At 45.3% G+C, this 20,973-nt stretch overlaps 2 protein-coding genes and 1 pseudogene across 4 annotated transcripts in view; 2 read left to right on the top strand and 1 right to left on the bottom strand.

Moving 5' to 3' along the window:
* Positions 1–4,987, bottom strand: part of ZDHHC14 (zinc finger DHHC-type palmitoyltransferase 14) — a 299,718-nt gene extending 294,731 nt beyond the window's left edge. The window contains exon 1 of one of the 3 annotated variants that reach the window (XM_016956526.4): positions 3,911–4,987. In XM_016956526.4, coding sequence (XP_016812015.2) covers positions 3,911–4,155 — 245 coding nt within the window. In that variant the 5' untranslated portion in view covers positions 4,156–4,987. The remainder of the gene's footprint in view (positions 1–3,910) is intronic. The other 2 variants (XM_001143896.7, XM_009452302.5) reach the window with 2 other exon arrangements.
* Positions 4,988–5,475: 488 nt separating this feature from the next.
* LOC101058853 (uncharacterized) lies at positions 5,476–6,366 on the top strand. Its single transcript, XM_063812684.1, has one exon. It carries the CDS (start codon positions 5,476–5,478, stop codon positions 6,364–6,366), a length of 891 nt encoding a protein of 296 aa, XP_063668754.1.
* A 3,696-nt stretch (positions 6,367–10,062) lies between these two features.
* Positions 10,063–20,249, top strand: LOC100615292 (very-long-chain 3-oxoacyl-CoA reductase-like; annotated as a pseudogene).
* The last annotated feature ends 724 nt before the right edge of the window (positions 20,250–20,973 follow it).

Below are 20,973 nucleotides of genomic sequence, written 5' to 3'. Positions count from 1 at the left end.
GAGTTGCTTCTTAACCTACATGTTCCCTTCCTCAAAATGCTCTCAGAAAAGGGTGACCAGAGTCCTTGGGGGGCTACTTCTAAGATTTACTCTAACAATATGAGCCATTTATTGAGCCCTTGCTATGTGCCAAACACTGGTACACAGTATACCGTATACTGTACTGTATATACTATACTGTATACTGTGCAAAGTATACATTTTCTATTTAATCTTCCCATCATTTAAAGGTAGATTATTATTAATCTCAGTTTACAGATTGGGAAACTAAGGCTTAAAAAAGACCAATCATTTGCCCAGGCTTATACTGCTAGTAATAATCTTAGGGTCTGTCCTTCCAAAATCCATGCCTTTAACCAGTACTCTAGACTTGAACGAGGAGCAGCACAATTAGTCAGAAAGAGCACTGGCTTTGCAGCCAGAAGCCTTCCCACTAATTAGCTGTGCAACCCTAGATGACTAACCTCACCAAGCCTCTGTCACTTCGTCTTTGATGTGGGAATAATCATTTCTACCCTGCCTTTCTCCAGGGGTTAAAGACTGTATCAACACCTGTTGCTGAGTTCTAGTAAGTTCATTTCTCTCAGACAAACTTTCTTGTCCATCTGTTCAAGGTCAGGAATGAGAGCTGGGATGAGAGAAGAATTGCAGACAGGGGAGGGCTAAAACTAAATGACTAAGTTATTCACTCTTTTTGTCACACATTTTATTTGCTTTTGTGTAACTGGGGAAACGCAATTCTAATGTTTGACAATGAATTTTACTAATATTAAAAGCTATCTAGACATGATAGCCAGGTGCTGTGGCTCATGCCTATAATCTCAGCACTTTGGGAGGCCAAAGCAGGAGATCGCTTGAGCCCAGGATCATAGTGAGCAACATAGTGAGACCCCTATGTCTCTACAAAAAATACAAAACTTGGCTGGGCGTGGTGGTGCACGCCTACAGTTCCAGTTACTAAGGAGACCGAGAAGGGAGGATCGCTTGAGCCTCGGCGGTCGAGGCTACAGTGAGCCACGATTGTGCCACTGCACTCCAGCCTGGACAACACAGTGAGACTCTGTCTCCAATAAAAAGCTATCTAGACATGATGGCCAGGTGCAGTGGCTCACATCTATAATCCCAGCACTTTGGGAGGCCAAGGCGGGAGGATCACTTGAGGCCAGAAGTTCAAGACCAGCCTGGGGAACATAGGCAGACTCCATCTCTATAAAAAATTAAAAATAAATTTTTAAAAAAGCTATCTAGACATGAAATTAAACAATCAAAATAGAGGACCACATAACTAGAGGAAGGCAGGAGAAAGGCAGGCCAGGGGCAGGCAGTACTGGCATTTCCTCTGGATCTCGCTTAGGGATTGGCCTGTTGGTATTTTCTTCCTCTGTATGGGGTTAACTTGTTCTTTGATCTCTAGCAAATTAATTTGGTCAAATTGGTTATTTAATTTATGAATAAAGAATTTGAAAGCAATACAGTGACAAATATTCTCAGCTAAACCATAATATTCTGTAGCTCGAATAGCCTCTGATTTTTCCAAACAGAGGCATCATACTAGGATGGGCCTCTTGTTTTCTTGAAATGTCAAATTGCCTAGTTGAAGCAACACCCATGGAGAGCAAACACACACACATATACACACATATACTCCCCCAGAGCTGATATAAAAAAGATGCTGCAAATAGCAACTAATAAAATCCCGGGGCACACATTTATTCCTACAGTCATCAGTTAACATAACACTGACACAGAGAAAGATCCCTAACAACCTGCTAGTGAGGACTTTTGGGAACTCTTGAAAAAACACACGCAGAGATCAAGAAACGAAAATGAATTTATGATGGTTTGGTTAGAAGCTATGTTTGAATGAAGAAAATAAAAGATGTTAAGTAATAACTTGGGGGGATACCTAAGCATACAGTGGGGATTTGGGTATATACAGAAAATGAAATATTCATCATCCTCCATGGAGCACACTTGTGGCTGAAGCTCTGCAACAGAATCACAAAATTAACCCATTTTCTCCACAGTTAAAATCGCTAAAAAGAGCAAAAGTGCCAATTTGGATCTGTTCAAGATTTTTTTAAAAAAAACTTTAGGAACACAGTTAATACTCTGCAACTAGAGGACCACCTGTAACTAAATTCACCATTAGAGAGATGGCATTTCTGTTAAACCACATGGCATCATGCTTCCAGTGCCGGTGTTCATCCTAACAGATAACGTAAACTCATGGGGAACCTCTATGCCCCTTCTTCCAGTTTCCAGGGTCTGTAAGGACAAGAGGCTGCTCTCAATGGGGGCCCATGGGAGCAACAGCAGCATGAGTAGAGTGTGTCTCCCTGCCACTCTGAATGCCTGTTCACACCCTTCCCCTCCCGCCCACAGGTCTCCCCACTGACTCTACCTACTAGTGTCAAACAGACACAGAACCTAAACATCAAGGGGGACCCGGGAACTGCACATACCATCGGAAATGGGGAAGAGGAGTTGTGTGTGAGAAGGACTGGGGAAGGGGAATTCGCTTAAATCAGAGATCCTTCTCATCGCCTGGTCTAACTCAGTCCTCTTAAAGCTGCTAATCAGAGCACAGTGTCCAGATACAAAACGTTTCTCCTGAGAGTCAGAGGGCTTTGAGCGACAAGTATTACGTTGTCAAGAGATCATTCATTTCCAATTGAGACAGCATTTGGAAGAGCAAAAGCCAGGCACAAAATTAGAGCCTATTAATCCTGATCAGAAACAAAAGTAAATAAATTCAAAAGGTTTTAATTGAGCCTACCCAACAGGAGGAGGCGGAGACTGAAGGAGTATCAAACCCAATAATAACCAGGATTTGGGAAGCCCAAAGAAGAGCTCCCTATAAATATATTGCTTTTTTTAAATTCTGAGGGGAAAAAAGTAACTCCACCTTTCATTGAACATAGGATACCAGAAATTACATAAGGAGTTGCATTCCAAATGTTGGATGCAAAAAGAGCAACCGAAATTGATTGGAATGTGGTTTAACTGCTTTATCTAATCACTGCTAATAAATAAGAAGACCTTTCATTAGTTGGCAGGAGGACAGTTGCTACTGGCCAATTTGATTTTCCTGAAAACGGTGAAGACTTGCATGCGCTTTTTTTCCCCCCCAGATATAATCCCTAAAGTCCAGACTGTTTCTGGAATTGGAAGTTGTCACGTAGTGTCATCCTCTTCCTTAACAGACCTAAGGTCTCCTTTCACATGTTCCCAAATTGTTTGTTTTGGACACCTTTTATTGCAACCTTTTTGAAAGTGAAGAGTTTAGAAACCTCATGGCAAATAAGAAATTGTTAATCCAGAGTGAGTATGTAGGAGGCTGGAGAATGAAATGATCTATCCAGGGCACACTAGGCAGCCGACACTTTGAAACCTGAAATAGCCAAGATTCCTCAATTATTCGTCGAAGTTACATGGGAGATTCAGTCAACTGAGCTTAAGAAGATGCCCTGTATGTTGTCAGCAAGGGGGAAAAAGCCAGTTCCATGTATCCCTGACTTAGGAATCTATCGCACCCCACCTTCCCACGGCAGGCTACATCTGGGCTGATTTGTTGGGTCCCCAAACTCGGTAGAGAGCGCCCCAAGGATCAGGGACCGGCGGCCCCACCTGCTGGGTCCCATCCGCCACCTGGAGCAGCAAGGCCTGGCCCCCCTTCCAAGTGGACCCCTTCCCGCCCTGCTCCCAGGAGCCCAGCCCAGAACGGTGTTCTTTCCGGGGGCCCAAAAGCAATCAGACCTTTAAAAGAAAAAAGAGGGAGCGCAGACTGGCATTATATAACAATTTACAGTAGATAAGGCTTCTAGAAAACGAAAGCAGCCCGAGGAGGGGCGGGGGACAGGGGAGACGAGGGGAGCGCGGCGTCGGGGGAGCGGTCGCCACCACTTACTCGAAGGCGAAGAAGAGTCCGCTAGTGACCAGGATGAGGACGAGCGTCAGGTAGAAGACGCCCGTCTGCCGGGCCATCATGATCCTCCCGTTGCAGAAGAACTTGTTTCTTCCCGGGAACACCTCCCATTTCCTCCGGGCCGCGATTTTCTTCTTCTTGTGGGGCGACTCCATGGGGGAGGAGCTGTGGGTGCTGATCTGGCTGTACTCGCAGTCTTTCATGGGCCCGCCGCCGCCGGGAGGCATCCACGAGGGCAGCCGGCTGGGGGCGCACACCCCCAGGAGCCCCCCGGCCGCGCGGGCCCCGCCGAGCCACGACCGCCGCCGGCCGCCCGGCCGCCCCCCGAGCCGCGGCGCCGCGGCCCCTACACGGGCTCCCGGCTCGGCGACAACTTTGCCGAGGACACCCAGGTTAACCCTCCGGGGAGCCCAACTGTCATAGCAGAATCCCCGCTCCGTGAGGGGACGGCGCTGGTCCGCAGCCCGCGGCAGCACTCCTCCGTCGCTTCCAGCCCGCGTCCCGGGGCGCGGGGCTCAGCCCGGCCGGCCCCCGGGTCGCCGAGCGCCCGCCCCCTCGCGCGGCTGCCCGCTCGGCCCCGCAGCCCCCGGCTCCCCGGCCGCGCCTCGGCTCTGGCCCGCCGACCCCCTAGCACTGCGCCCCGAGGGGACACGAGGCGGCGGCCCCGGCGCCGGCTTCCTCGGGAGCCACTTCTGCGCCGCGGCCAGGTTGGGTCCACTCCTTCCTCCGGCAGCGGATCCTCCCAGGAGAGAGCGCTGGCGACTGGGCGGCCGCGCGCGGCACCGGCAACCCCTCCCAGGGGTGGGGACAACCACGCACGTTTTTCTGTCAGGAGCCTCTCGGCGAGAGCCGGGGCGCCGCTGGCACCGCGAACTGGTGTCGCTGCGCCTGGCAGCCTAGTCGAATCCGCGGCCCCCGCGCGGGGATGCGCGGGCCGAGGGCGGCGGCGGCTCGCGGGCCGCGCGGCGAGGGCTCCCTTGCTCCCTCCTACCCGGAGGAAGCGGCCCCGGCGCGAGGAGGGCCGCGGGGACACGGCACAGACACTTGTTTGCAAGGCTCAGCCCGGCGCGCGCGCGGCGCTCCGAGTGGGTCCGCCTCCTCCGGGCCGGGTGGGCGGTGGCCCCGCGCCTCACCCGCGGCTCCTCCTCCTGCTCCTCCTCCTCCTCGCCCGCGAAGCCAGGGCACCGGCGCAGCGAGATTCCAGCCCCAGTCCCCTCGGGCGGGCGCCCTGGGCTGTGGAAGGCGCGGGGCTCCCTGTGGCATCGCCCAAGTAGGGATGGGGTCGGGCGCCCGCGGCCCCGCCGCGCAGTGCGCTCCTGGCCGACTTCAGTCCGTCTCGCGGCTTCTTCCGGGTTTATCCCGCGCAGCAGCTGCCGCCTCGGGACACGCTCATTCCCACGGCCACCGGCAAGCCACTCCTGGCGACTCCCCGGGACCTGAGGAGCCGCGGCGCGGAGGTGACCCTCCCCGGCCTGCGCCTCCCTTCTTCCTCCTCCCCAGCTGGGCGCGTGGTCGCGTCGCCGGGGGACTCTGCTGATGCCCGAGAAATGGGCTGGGGGTGCCGTGTGCCAGGATGGGGTGGGGCGGCCCTAGGCCGGCCTGACTCCGGGACCGGGCTGCGGGCGAGGGTCTCGGGGCCCGGCTCGGCCGGCTTCCGGGCCGAGAAAGAAGGGCAGAGGAAGCGGTCAGGGTCCCCTCCGGCCCCGGCCTCCCTCCCGGAGTATAAGCCCTTGGAGGCCAGGTTTTGGGTTGCTGCCGCCCAGCCCTTTCGGTCTCCACTTCTCCCCACGGACGTTTACAGCTGCTCGCTTTATTTCTCCCTCCATTCCCCCGTGGAGCCCCCTCGGCAGCAGAGGGGTCGCGTGCTTCTCCTCTCCCGCCTGCGCCTCCCTCCTTCCCACCCGACAGCCCAGGAGGAGCTGCGGGCGCGGCCCTGGGACGGCCGGAGCCTGGGGCGTCTGCTCGCTCGCGCCCTCCCAGGCGTTGCCGCGGGTCCGAGCCCCCGCAGAGGTGGGCATAGCCCCGGGGCCGCAGAAAACGAAGGCAGCTGGGCAGGGATGCTCGATTTCCCGAGCCCCACTTTCCTTTCACAGCCCACTGGGATGTGTAGTTCTTCCGCCTGCAGGCCTGCGCCGAGGAGAAGCACGACTCGGGGCCTTAGAAACTACAAGTCCCTGCATCCCCCGCGACAAGGGCAGGAGAGGCGTGGTGCTGGGCGTTCTGGGGCTAGGTGGTGGGAGATGGGAACCAACAAAGGGGGTTGTGGGGAACGGTGCCTTCTCTGTACTGGGCAGTTTGCACGTTACACATGTTCTTTGTCTAATCTTCGCCGGAACCCGGTGAGGCATTATTGTATCCAGCTTAGAGAAAGCTTAACTACTGGCCAAACATCACAAAGCTCCCAAGTAGTAGAGATGGCATCGAACCCAGAGCCCTAAGTATGTCCCTTACAAAGCGTGCCTCAGTGAGGAGTGTCGAAGGGGGATGAGATTGGCTTATCCAAGAGGGCCAGTTGGGAGGAGCTGTGGTAAGGCAAAAGTGATGGGAATAGCAATTAGAGTATGACATGCAATTACAAGGAGTTTTGAATACAAGTGAAATTTACAGGGGTCCATTCCAAAGCCGGTTAGAGTCTAGGGAGAATGGATCTTAAGCACACGATAATAATTGGGTTTTAATTATTTTAGATATTGTATGAGAGACAAGCATATTACAGGGACAATTAAGTATTTGTGGCTGGACTATTTTTAAAAAACCAACTGGAAAGCTTCAGACATTTCAAGTGAAAGCTCTCATATGCTTTCCTGTCCTTTAGCTAATGAGATCAACGGGGTATTATTCTTATTCTGTTTATTGCAAGCACCTTTTCTGTGGGTGTCCAATTAATATAATAGATCCATTGATTTGATGGCATTAAAAAAGACTCCCACTCTTATTCTCAATGAAACCGAATTTTTCTGGCATTATGGTTATGCTTTTAAAAAGTCCTTCCTTGTCTGTTAGAGATATGTACTAAAGTATCTGCCAGCGAAATAATATAAAGTCTGAAATGTGCTTTAAAACACACTAGCCCATCCACTCCCCTCCTCCCACCCGCCCAGCTCCAGACATGGAGGTATAAATGAAACAATTGGAAACTGTTGAAAATAGTTGACCTTGGGTGACATGTACTTAATTATTTATTGCTGCAAATTGCCACAAACCTAGTGGCCTTAAAACAAGACAGATTTTTCTCACAGTTTTTATGAATCAGGTGTCCAGGTACACTCAGTCCCCCACTTAGGGTCTCACGCCTGCCATCAAGGGGCTGGCCAGGCTGCGTTCACATTCACTGGAGAAGAACTGGCTTCCACTCTGACTCCGGGCACAGGCAAAATTCCTTTCCTTGCAGCAGTAGGACCGAGGGCCCTGGCTTCTTGCTGGCTGGAGACTGGAGACTGTCCTCAGCTCCAAGAGGGAACCTGCAATTCCTAGAGGTTACCTGGGCTTCATTGTCACTTGGGCTTTCCGAGCACAGCCACTTATTTTGTCAGGCCTGCAAGGAGAGTCCCCAGAGTGAGTCTCCAGCAAGACAGAATTTTATATAACATAAAGCAATCCCACGGGGGCAACTTCAAATGTGAACATTCTGTTGGCCAGAAAGCATGTTTTGCACACACTCAAAGGGAGAGGAGTACACAGGGCATGAACCCTAGGGTGAGGGGGCACCCCGGAGTGCATCCACCACAGTGTACATGAGAGTCCATTATGCTTTTCTTACCTACCACATCTACTCATGTTTATGTTTGACATTTTCCATAATAAAAAGAAATGAATTCGTTTTAAAATGTTACCTACATTTTCCACAGCAAATAAGATATGCTGATATGATTTCTAAATAAGCTGATACAATTGTCTGTAGTTGTCTTCCTGGGGATTACTTTTTTCTTCCCACTCCATGTGTACTAAGACCTCTGCGGTTAATTCACTTGTATGGGTTACCCTCCCCTAAGAGCGTTCACTAGAACCTGGTGTGTGATAGCTGCAGAATTCACCTCACCAGCTACAGTTGATCTTGAACAATATGGGTTTGAACAGCGTGGATGCCCTTAGACACGGATTTTTTTTCAACCAAATGCAGATGGAAAATACAGCATCCGTGAGATGGGAAATGCGAGTATTCAGAGGGCAAAGGCCAACTCTTCCTATATGCAGGTTCTGTGGAGCCTGTTTAAGGACCTGAATATGTGCAGATTCAGGTATACGCAGGTGATCCTGGAACCAATCTTCTGAGGATACTGAGGGATGACTGTAAAACCTACTGTATAAGGGATGGTAGAGTTTATTCATTTATTTTACAGTTATCTATTTCAGGGCCTAGATTGTGCTAAGTACTGTTTTAGCAGCAGTGATATAAAAAGATCCAAGATAGAAGCTTATATTTGGGGACTGGGGGAGAGGTGGAGAGAATAAACAAATAAATAAATGACTAGTAAGACAATTTCAGAGAGTAATTACAAGAACGAAAAAACAAAGCAGGGTTATGGGATGGAGAGACTGGGGTCGGGCAGAGAATTGAATGATGGGAAGGGGCAAGTACCAAGTCCTCAAGGCAGAGCAACCTGGAAAATTCTAGGGGTACAAAGAAAAACCAGTCTGGCTGGAGTGGAGCGAGGGCCAGGGAGAGAGGGAAAAAGGAACAGGACCAAGGAAGCATCTGGAATTCATTCTGTGTGCACCAGCATCAATTCTGTATGCCACACTCTGTACCCACCATCGGTGTAAGTGTTGAGGGGTCTGAAAGAAGAATCACCATCCTTGCCCTCCAGGAATGTATAGATTCCAAACTTTAATGCTAGAGGGACGTCAGCGTATCTAGAATTAGAGACCAAAACTTGTATTTCTCAAACAAGGACACTGAAAAGTCAAACGACCTGCTAAAAATTCCTTGAGAATGCCTCGCCAATAACAAATAATCCAAAAATGAGTCTTGAATTGAATTGAAAGAGTGCATGATCTACTTTTGCTAAATGGGGTTTAGCCTAATGCTGCCTCTTTACATATTTTAAGTTTGGCCTAAAGGTTTCTCTGTACACTGAACTGTAGCCTAAATGGAAGTGTAAACAGAGTGTGATCTACTCGGGTGTCAATTACTGAGTTTTGGCCACTCAATTGTGGCCAACTGTTCAAACCATGTTCAAATAAGACAAATGCTGAGCTGTAAACCATCTGGCTGTTTCCGTACCTCATTTCCGCTTTCTGTATGTCACTTTCTTTTTTCTGTCCATAAATTCTCTTCCACCACGCGGCTGCACTGGAGTCTTTGAGGCTACCCTGGCTCAGGAGGCTGCCCAATTCATGAATCATTCTTTGCTCAGTTAAACTATTTTAAATTGAATTCAGCTGAAGTTTTTCTTTTAGCACTTTAAAGCTTTAGAAAATTGATAATGTTTAGTGCTTGTCACGTGCAGGTCAGTATGATGAAGGTAAATGCGGCAGAGAAACTACAGTTAAGGCTGGGAAACAAGATGGAGGCACATGAGAAATTCAATAATACAAGAGAACGATATTATAAAAATAATGATCTTTTCTCCAGAGTATTTTTGTATTAGTCAATCTCCTGGTTCTTTATACATTTAGATCATTAAATCCGGAGGACAACCTGATGAGGCAGGGATTATTATCTTTATTTCACAGAGGAGGAAACTGAAGATCAGAGAAGTTAGGTGATTTGCCCAGGGTTTTGCAGTAAGTAAGTAATAGAGTCAAGATTCTAGGCCAGGTATGAATGTCTGACTCAAGCTTTCCTATATCACCCACACAATGGAAAGAGCACACGGTCTGATGAACCAACAACTGAGTGGAATAGAGAAATCATCTTGATTTCAGAGTGAAGAGAAATCTCAGGCCCAGCCTGTAGCAAAGTGCACCTCTGACCTTGACAGTTTGGACAGGAAGAATATGAAAGGGTTAGTCTCTCAGGGAAATGGGGATGGGTACAGAAAAGTAAATTATTGGGAAAGTGCATGATGTTTCTAGCTGGAGTAGAACTGACAGGGATCCAAGCACAATTAGTTTATTTGGGAGGGGATTGCAGAAAACACCAGCAGAAGAGTGAGGAAGTGAGATAGGGAGGGAAAAGAAACCAATAAAGCATGCGCTATCGAGCAAGCTACCACGGTGGGCCACCGAAACTCGGACCCTCTAGGGCAGTGGTCCCCAACTTTTTTGGCACCAAGGACCAGTTTTGTGGAAGACAATTTTTCCATGAACCGGAGGGTGAGGGGACGGGGGCATGGTTTTGGGATGAGTCAAGTGTATTACATTGATTGTGTACTTCATTTCTATTATTAGTATTACATTATAATATATAAAGAAGTAATTATACAACTCACCATAAGGTAGAATCAGTGGAAGTCTGAGCTGTTTTCCTGCAATTAGACGGCCCCAGTGGGGGTGATGGGAGGCAGTGACAGATCATCAAGCATTAGAGTCTCATAATGAGCATGCAACCTAGGGTCCCTCACATGCTCAGTTCACAACAGGGTTCACACTCCTATGAGAATCTAATGCTAATCTGACAGGAGATGGAGCTCAGGCAGTAATGTGAGCGACGGGGAGGGCTGTAAATACAGATGAAGCTTCGCTCGCTTGTCCACTGCTCACCTCCTGCTGCGCAGCCCAGTTCCTAACAGGCTGTGGACCAGTACTGGTCCATGTCTTTGGGGTTTGGGGATCCCTGCTCTAGGGGACTCTGGGAGGCCCGAGGTGTGCAACCTGCCAGAGTTATCCCAACTGAGGGGCAAGAAAGTTGAAGTTTATTCACCAATTCCCCATCTGTTATTAGTCGAGACCTCCTTCTGGGAGCATTACTCTACCTTCTTTACGTTTTCATCACCCTCCTCAGTTGTCACTGCCATCCTGGTTTGTTAGTATCTTTGATTCTAGTAGGTCTCTCCCTGTCCTCATCTGACTCAGTGGATTCACTGACAATAGGGGTTATGTTATTCACAAAGCTAGAGCATTGTTCTTTTCATGTCAGCAGCTCAAAGCATTCCACAAACCCATCTCATTAGTTCTCAGCATACCTTAAAGAAGCCAAGAGGAAGTATAGCCTTATCCACTGTGAAAAGGGAAGACATTCGGATTCCAGGACAGGACATGATTTATATATCTTTTAAGGCCAAAAATGAGTGTGCTGTTCACGTGGTCAAGGTACATACAGGTCAAAGGGTCACAGTCCTAGGAGAACTCCGAAATCGCCAGAAGGGATGTCATGAGAGAGTTCTAGGATGGCTGGAAGTAACTGCTGAAGCTTCTATACCAAACAAAATTCTTCAGAAAATCAGACACCTTAATTTCTTCCAACCCAGAGAGTCAGCTCCCACTTTAGCATGTGCTCAGCACAGCTGGAAACATCTTGTGTTGAAATATGTAAGGTGCTTAAAATATAATAATAAACTCAGCACAACAAGAAAATATTAGTTTGAAGCAGAAAAACTTTAATTCAAAACTTTTTTTTTTTTTTTGAGACGGAGTTTCGCTCTTGTTGCCCAGGCTGGAGTGCAATGGCTGGGATTACAGGCGTGCGCCACCATGCTAGGCTAATTTTGTATTTTTAGTAGAGACGGGGTTTCTCCATGTTAGTCGTGCTGGTCTCGAACTCCCAACCTCAGGTGATCTGCCCTCCTCGGCTTCCCAAAGTGCTGGGATTACAGGCGTGAGCCACCGTGCCTCGCCTCAAAACTTTCTTTTTTTTTTTTGAGACGGAGTCTCGCTCTGTCGCCCAGGATGGAGTGCAGTGGCGGATTTTGGCTCACTGCAAGCTCCGCCTCCCGGGTTCACCCCATTCTCCTGCCTCAGCCTCCCGAGTAGCTGGGACTACAGGCGACTGCCACTACGCCCAGCCAATTTTTTTTTTTTTTTTTTTGTATTTTTAATAGAGACAGGATTTCACTGTGTTAGCCAGAATGGTCTACATCTCCTGACCTCGTGATCTGCCTGCCTCGGCCTCCCAAAGTGCTGGGATTATAGGCGTGAGCCACCGCGCCCGGCCTCAAAACTTTCTTATAGTTGTTCCCTGAGTAACTTTTTCTTGCTTTTATGACACAAAAATATTACTTTTTAGTATGTTTATAAAAATAATACCTGTGCATTGAAAAAAATTATACTACACAAAAATATGCAGAATGTGGCTCACCCCTGTAATCCCAGCACTTTGGGAGGCCAAGGCAGGTGGATCACAAGGTCAGGACATCGAGACCATCCTGGCTAACACGGTGAAACCCCGTCTCTACTAAAAATAGAAAAAATTAGCCGGGCGTGGTGGCGGGCACCTGTAGTCCCAGCTACTCGGGACGCTGAGGCAGGAGAATGGCGTGAACCTGGGAGGCGGAGCTTGCAGTGAGCCAAGATCACGCCACTGCACTCCAGCCTGGGCGACAGAACGAGACTCCGTCTCAAAAAATAAATAAATAAATAAAAACAAATACGAAGAATGTAAAAGTTCAAATTCCCATCACCTTGGAAAACAATGGTTAATGATTTGTTGACCATCTTTGTATAATTCATTTTATGCATACATACACACTTATATCCATATCATTTAACAAAAATGGAATCATATCATACATGCTACTTTCATCCTGTGTGCTTTAAAAAAAAAAATTGTAGTATTTTTCTCTTAATTTCCCATCCCCACCCTTCCCTCGGGTAATCAATGTTAATAACATGTTGTATAGCCTTCTCCAGACTCATATAATTATAGGCAAACGTATACACACACATACATGCAGCCCATATTACAGTTTCTTCAATTGTCTTAATAATGTCCTATATGGTTAATTTTTCCCAATTCAGGATCCAGTCCATCACACTCAGTTGTTAAACCTTTTATATCTCCTTTCACATGGGACAGTCCTACCTCCTTTCTTTGAGCTTCTTAATCTTGACATTTTGGAAGAGTGGCGTCCTTTATTTTGTAGAATATCTCTCGATTGGGGTTTGTCTGATGTTTCTTCACAATCAAATTCAGGAGAGGGCGTACACCAGGTTTCGGCTGTCCAACGCAGGCCGTGGTGGCCTCCCTGAGGCCAAGACACTACCTTGGGGCTGCACTGATAAAACTACAAGATACCTGCTCCAGCCTGGCCTGCTCTGCCTGGACCTCAGCTCCTCACTCAATGATGACAGCACTTTTGAAGAATCACACCTATGCTGTTTCCAGCTGCTGGTGCTGCTGAAGTCTAGAGAGTGTGCCGCCAGCCCAGGCCAAAATTGACACAAAATACAGACATTTTTTAACTGAGAAACAAAATAAGATGCACTCCGTTTTAAGGAAGCAGAAATTATGAAGAGATACAAAGTCACCAAAACAATTTTGTTGATTAATTGTAAAATGTGCCACAGAACAGTAAACATGATGGTAAAAGGAGAAGCTTCCTTGAGCAATGAGAAACAATTTTACTATCCTAAGATCAGGCCCAGCGGGGAAAACACCACAGGGTGAGCCTCTGAGTTCTGCAGGTCTGGCTCCAAAGGCCAGAGCTCAGCACTGATTTTCCTAACACCTACATCTGGACAGTCAGCAGTTATTTACTCTTCAAAGGACATGAGCAAAACAAAGAAATGCTTCTCTCTACTAACAATGTTGCTTAATCAGAAAGAATCTAAATTGGATTTCAAAAGTTTCTGGTCTTCTCTGTAAAGAATGGATTTTGAGAAATGTCTATTGCGATTTCTAAACTAAAGCTAGTCAAAAAAACAATTTGTTTCACGTTTATTTATTTTCCAAATACATGGAAACCAGATCCAAGCACAAACTTTTCTGGGCATCCTTTGTGTGTGTGTTTTTAAGAGATATGGTCTCACTCTGTTGCTCATGCTGGAGTGCAGTGGCATTATCATAACTCACTGTAACCTCAAATTCCGGGGCTTGAGCAATCTCCAACCTCAGCCTCCCAAGTAGCTGGGACTACAGGTGCATTCCACCACATCCAGCTAATTACTATTATTTTTTGTAGAGATGGGGGTCTCACTATGTTGACCAGGCTGTTCTCAAACTCCTGGCCTCAAGTGATTTTTTCATCTTGGCATCCTTGTTGGCATTTCTGTGGAATAAAAACCTCATTGGAATGAACAACTGAAACCACCTACCTCAAATGTTGTTTGTGAGATTAAAAAAATATATATGAAAGTGCCTTGTGAATAGTCAATTCATATGCAGGTGTTAAATGTATTATGATTTTCCTTTTTCTCACTTAGCAATTTTCACTATTTAATATTGTTTTCTTCCTAAAAGTAATTGAGATATCTATGAGAGTGTCTACTTACTCACAAGGATTTCTTTAGGGGGCCAATAGCCTGATTGCTACATTCAGGGGAAAAAATGTGTGTGTCTTTGTTTTCCTACGAACATCTGGATAACTTTACATTAATAAAATCTGAGGATTCTTTCAGTTTGTGTATAAAAATATTAAGATTATTCCTGATTATAGATAATTCAGTAAGATAAAGAGTGCAAATACATTTTCTAAAACTTCTCATTTTTATAAATTTCTGTTGTTTCTATAATATTTCACCTTAAGAGACATTTTAATTCTAATACAGACTCATTTCTGGGTTTAAAATTATTTCAAAACATAAGTAACATAGTAACTTATACTTTATCTTACATCTTTTCTGGGATGACACAGATATACTTTTTTTCCTAATAAGCTAGGTCTTTTCTCCACCTTTTTATTTAGCTCATTTGGATGCCTTGGGGACAGAAATCAGGTTATGCATTTTTGATAGGAGGACCAATGCAGTAATGCTGTGTCTTTCTCAGTACCATATCAAAAGGCACACGATGCTGGTGGTCCCGATATTAATGATGTTCGTTTTGATCGTTAGGGTAAGGTGGTTCCACCAGGTTTTTCCAATATAAAGTTCCATTTTTCCATTGTAATTAACAGTTACAAAGACAGTGGCTGGGCGCAGTGGCTCATGCCTGTAATCCTAGCATTTTAGGAGGCTGAGGTGGGTGGGTCACTTGAGCTCAGGAGTTTGAGACCAACCAGCCTGGGCAACATGGCAAAACCTCGTATCTACACAAAAAAATAGAAAAATTAGCCAGGCATGGTGGTGCGTGCCTGTAATCCCAGCTACTCAGGAGGCTTAGCGGGGAGGATGCTTGAGCCCAGGAGGCAGAGGTTGCAGTAAGCTGTGATCATGCCACTGCACTCCAGCCTGGGTGACAGAGCAAAACACCATCTCAGAATAATAATAATAATTACAAAGACAGAGATTGTGTAAATATTTTGTTCTTCATCAAACTTTCACCCAATAATTTCTAATTTTTTCCCTTCCTTCCTTCTTCCTTCCCTCCCTCTCCCCTCCCCCCCCCCCCTTTTCTTCTCTCTTTCTCTCTTTCTTGGCATTTTATGGCAAGGAAGCATTTTCCCTTCTCCCCATTTATGTACCATTCATGCTATACAAACTGGTGTATTTATATCAGCATGGCCTTCCAGATACTTATTTTATTCAATGGGTTAAAATCTATTCTTACTGATAGTTATTTTGATGTTCAAATTATTCTAGAGGTGGCTAGAATTAGCTCCTTAAGCTAACCCCTATGTAATTTTTTTCTTTTCTTTTTTTTTTTTTTTTTTTGAGATGGAGGCTCACTCTATCGCCCAGGCTGGAGTGCAGTGGGGAGATCTTGGCTCACTGCAACCTCTGCCTCCCGGGTTCAAGTGATTCTTGTGCCTCAGCCTCCTGAGTAGCTGGGACTGCAGGCACCTACCACTACGCCCAGCTAATTTTTCTATTTTTAGTAGAGACAGGGATTTACCATGGTAGCCAGATTGGTCTCAAACTCCTGACTTCAAGTGATCCACCCACCTAGGCCTCCCACAGTGCTGGGATTACAGGTGTGAGCCATAGCGTCCGGCCGCCCCTATTGAATTTGACATTCATTGAATGGTTGCCTCTCTTCTATCTGATTTAGTCAAATGTTCCAGCCTCATCATGTACTTTGTCTTTCCAGCCTTGCAATCTGTCATTTCTCCAAGGGTCCCTAAGCTCCTTTTAGTGGAAAATATATATGTGTTTGTTCATCTCTGTTTCTATCTTTAAAAAAACATAGACACACATATGTATAGATGTTTACTTTCTTCAATGTTAAAACACCGTGTGTTCAAGCTGACAACCTGTAATTCCAATTTAAAACTGCATCTATAGTCCATCCTTCCCACTTTTCACATCTGTAGCTTCTTCCTCCCATGATCCTCAATACATTTACTCATATCCTCAAGCCTAGAACACAAAAAGGTTTCCGAATTGCTAGTCCATGCCACTACAAAAAAGCAGACCAGCAAATAGCATTAAATACTTATTTTATAGTTCTTCCTTTTTTTGTGTTGAACAATGAAGAAAGTAAAATAGTAGACATCTGTTGTGGTTTCTATTGTTGTGGTTTCTATTGTTATGGTTTCTTTCTAATTTCGTCTTGAGGTCTCTCGAGAGTGATGCAGGGCAGGCAAGCCCCAAAGTGGAGCATGGCCTGCTGGGTTCTTGGCTTTGCCCAGGAAAGAATTCAAGGACCTGCCAGAGGTAGAAGGAAACAGCTTTATTGAAGCAGCAGTGTTGCAGCTCCGCAATGGCTCCTGCAGAGCAGGGCCACCCCAAAGGCAGAGAGCAGCAGCTCTGGGCAGGTCTGCAATCATATTTATACCCACTTTTAATTACATGCAGATTAAAGGGTGGTCTATGCAGAAATTTCTAGGGAAGGAGCTGCAACTTTTGGGTCATTGCGTCATTGCCATAAAAAGGGGCAGTAATGCCCAGATGTTGCCATGACAACGGTAAAGTGACATGGCACACTGGCAGGCATGACTGATTGAAAGTTGATTTTGCTCCCTCTTTTATGCATTTATTTACTTATGAGATAGAGTCTCACTCTATCGCCCCGGGCTGGAGTGCAGTGGCATGATCTTGGCTCACTGCAATCTCCGCCTCCCGGGTTCAAGTGATTCTCCTGTCTCAGCCTCCAGAGTAGCTGGGATTACAGGCTCCCACCACCATGCCAGGCTAATTTTTGTATTTTTATTAGAGACAGGGTTTCGCCATGTTGGCCAGGCTGGTCTCGAACTCCGGACCTCAGGTGATCCACTCGCCTCAGCCTCCCAAAGTACTGGGATTACAGGCGTGAGACAATGTGTCTGGCTGTCCCCTGCTTTTAGCTAGTCCTCAGTCTGGTTTGGTGTCTGAGCCCCACCTCTACAGCCAAGTCTCATCTCAAGAGTGCCCGTAGGGCAAGATAACCCCTCTCTAGGAGAACTCTAACTGAGGGAAAAGTTAGGTTCCTGTGTATCAGTCAGGTGAGATATGATGAGGAAATAAAACCAAGATGCATGAAACCAAAGAAATGTATTGCTCATAGGTCCCAGAGAGGTTAAGGGTGCCTGCAGGAGGCCAGTGGGGAGTCTGGAGGCTTTGAGGAGTTCATCCAGTGGGCGGGTCGGGGGTGGGGAGGGACTTCTGGGACTATGTCTTCATTAAGGTCCGTGGGCACTATCTCCTAGGTTTGTGGACTGGATAGTTTAATGAAAATACAGATTGGAGAACTTGCTTCCATGACTCTGATATTGATGATTCAGTTTTACAGTGGTAGCAGCTGTGGGGTGTATGGGGTTTTGAGTTAGTGGGATGAAAAGCAAGTGGGCTATAGCAAAAACAACTAGGCGGGGCCGGGGGGGAGTTTTAACTAGGGCAAAGGTGATGGGCTATGACTTGGTTGTAAACAACTTACATTAGGCCTAAAAATGGATGCCAAGGCAGCAACTATATTAAACAAATTTATGATGACATCCTTACATATTCCCAGTCTTAGGGTGAAAGCATCAGATATTTTATTATTAAGTATAATGTCACCTTTCGGTACCTCTCTAGATGCCTTTTATCAGGTTGAAAAAATTTTCTTCTATTTCTTGTTTGCTGAGAGTTTTTATATGTTGGGGTGTTGAATTTTGTCATATGTTCTTCCTGCACTTATCGACATAGTTTTCTGCTTTATTTTACTAATATGATAGATTACATTGCTTAATAATTGGATGCTAAAAAAAACCTTTAGGGCCAGGCGTGGTAGTTCACACCTGTAATCCCAGCACTTTGGGAGGGCGAGGCTGGTGGATCACCTGAATTCAGGTGTTCGAGACCAGCCTGGGCAACATGGCGAAACCCCGTCTCAACTAAAAATACAAAAATTAGCCAAGCGTGGTGGTGTGTGCCTGTAATCCCAGCTACTCAGGAGGCTAAGACAGGAGAATTGCTTGAACCCAGGAGGTGGAGGTTGCAGTGAGCAGAGATCATGTCACTGCACTCCAGCCTGGTGACAGAGAGAGACCCTCTCAAAAAGTAAATAAATAAACTTTTACATTTCTGAGAAAATCCTTACTTGATCAACATATATTGTCCTTTTCACATATTGCTGGATTTGAATTGCTAACATTGTATGAAAAAAATACATTTACGTTCATGAAGGTAACTGGTTAATGATATATTTTTTCTTTTCTTTTTATTGTCATGTCTTTGTCAGGTATTGGCCTCAGGATTCTCCTGCCTCATGACATGGGATGGAAATTGTTTCCTCATCTATGTTTTTGAAATGGTTTTTGTAAAATTGATATTTCTTTCTTAAGTGTTTGGTAAAGTTCACCAGTCAATTCATTTGCTTCTGGAATTCTATTTGAGAAGAAGTTGATGATAGAAAATTGAATTTATTTAAAAGATACAGAGCTATTCTAATTTTCTCTTTCATCTTGGGTCTGTTTTGGTAAGCTATGTTTTTCAAGGAATTTTTCTATTTAGTTTAAGTTGTTCATAGTCTTGTTATTATCTATTTAATGTCCGAATGATCAATTTTTCTCAGTCACTCTTGCTGAGGTTTATCCATTTCATTAAATTTTTTTTGAGAAAAACAACTTTTGCTTTGTTAGTTTAAGCTATTGTGTGTTTTCTATTTTATTTATACCTTTTATCTTTATAAGTACTTCCCGTCTATTTTCTTTGGGTTTAATTTGCTCATCTTATTCTAGATTCTTAAGATAAAAACTTAGATTAATTTTAAACTTTTTTGTTTTCAAATACAAGTATTTAAACCTATAAATTTTCCTCTAAGGACCACCTTACCTGCATCCCACACATTTTCATATGTTGTATCTTTATTATCAGAGTTTAAAGTATTTTCTAATTTTCTCCTTAGATTTCTTCTCATGATTTTTGCTTTTATCCATGGTTTATTTAGAAGTAAGTTGTTTAGATTCACGAAGGTAGTGAGCCCTAATGGAAAGCCATAGAGAGCGCTCTCCCCGCTGCCAGCTTCCTGTACTGGGTAGGCGCAGGCACCGCAGGCACCGTGGCCTACCTAGCCCTGCGCATCTGCTACTCGCTCTTCAGGGCCCTCTGGGTCTGGGGGGTGGGGAACGAGTCGGAGGTCGGCCCAGGGCCTGGGGAATGGGCACATCAGGTAGTACTGATGGAACTGGAAAATCGTATGCAGAAGAGTTAGCAAAACATGAAATGGCGGTTGTCCTTATCAGCAGATTACAGGATAAACTTGACCAGGTTTCCAGGGAAATAAAAGAAAACTTCAAAGTGGAGACAAGAACCACTGCTGTTGACTGCATCAGAAGATATTTATGATAAAATTAAAACAGGCTTGGCTGGTCTTGAAATCGGCGTCTTAGTGAACAACGTGGGAATGTCATATGAGTATCCCAAATACTTTTTGGACATTCCTGACTTGGACAATATGATCAAGAAAATGATAAATATTAATATTCTCTCTGTTTGTAAGATGGCACAATTGGTGCACCTGGCATAATGGAAAGATCTAAAGGGGTGAATCTGAACCTCTCCGCTGGCAGAGGCATGTTCCCCGTCCCACTGTTGACGATCTGTTCTGCAACCAAGACTTTTGTTGATTTCTTCTCTCAGTACCTCCATGGGGAGTATAGGAGCAAGGGCATCTTTGTGCAGAGTGTCCTGCCATACTTCGTAGCTATAAAACTGGCTAAAATCCGAAAGCCAACTTTGGATAAGCCCTCTTCGGGGACATTTTGAAGTCTGCAATTAAAACAGTAGGCCTGCAATCCCAAAACAATGGATACCTGATCCATGCTCTTATGGGCTTGATAATCTCAATCCTGCCATCTTGGATTTATTTTAAAATAATCATGGCTATGAAAAGTCTACACGGGATCGCTATTTGAAAAAAACCAAGAAGAACTAAGTATTGATAACTGCATTATAACTTGGCCAGGTGCACCAGCCTATGCATGCTTACTGCAAGGCATCCTACTGGTCTTGAAAATCTGAAGTTGTTGTTTGAATAGTTATTAACATGACTAAATGTTATCTTAATTAAGAGGAAAACAGAAGTTGCTTTTAGGGGTTTCTGACATATATTCTGGATACTACCAGAGGTAATTTTGGAGTTTAATATAAATGCTCATTTCAAATGAATATAGAACTAATATTGTCAAGAACAGCTAATAGGAAGGAATACTATTATAGCAAATCACAGAATGAAAGACCCAAACATAAAACTCAGCAGTTTTATCTGCTCCAAAATGCCATTGATCATTATTCCTGTATTTTCTCTGAAACTGATTATAAAAAGTAATGTCCAGCTACTCTGTTGTTTTTGACACTTTGAAGAAATGAAGATTAATTGATTTGATTTGTTTATAAGCAAACACACTGTGATTTACAAAGATCTCTTTAAAGTTTTATAAAATTATGTTCCAGTTTGTACGTTTATATGGAATCGTTCTTTATCAAGGGTAGCTAATGACATAAAAATAACTGTGAAATATGGAGTTATTTCTGACACATGAAACCCACTCAACTGTGCTTTTTTGTAGTGCATATTTCTTCTCAGTTTAAATGTATGTAAATATCAAAGCTATATGGTATGATTTATAAAGATAAATGGGCCAAAGTGTACATTGAGACTGGCAGCCATCTATGGTACCACTGAAACCCTAACCCAGAAAAGTGGCCTGCTTGGACACCCAGACTTC

Source organism: Pan troglodytes, chromosome 5 (assembly GCF_028858775.2).
Source record: "Pan troglodytes isolate AG18354 chromosome 5, NHGRI_mPanTro3-v2.0_pri, whole genome shotgun sequence".
Taxonomy (NCBI): Eukaryota; Metazoa; Chordata; class Mammalia; order Primates; family Hominidae; genus Pan; species Pan troglodytes.
Note: the sequence above shows the minus strand (reverse complement) of the source record. Positions and strands in the feature narration are given on the sequence as shown.

Excerpts from the sequence above, each read along its gene's own strand:
- LOC101058853 (XM_063812684.1), top strand. The coding sequence starts at position 5,476 with ATGGGCTGGGGGTGCCGTGTGCCAGGATGGGGTGGGGCGGCCCTAGGC.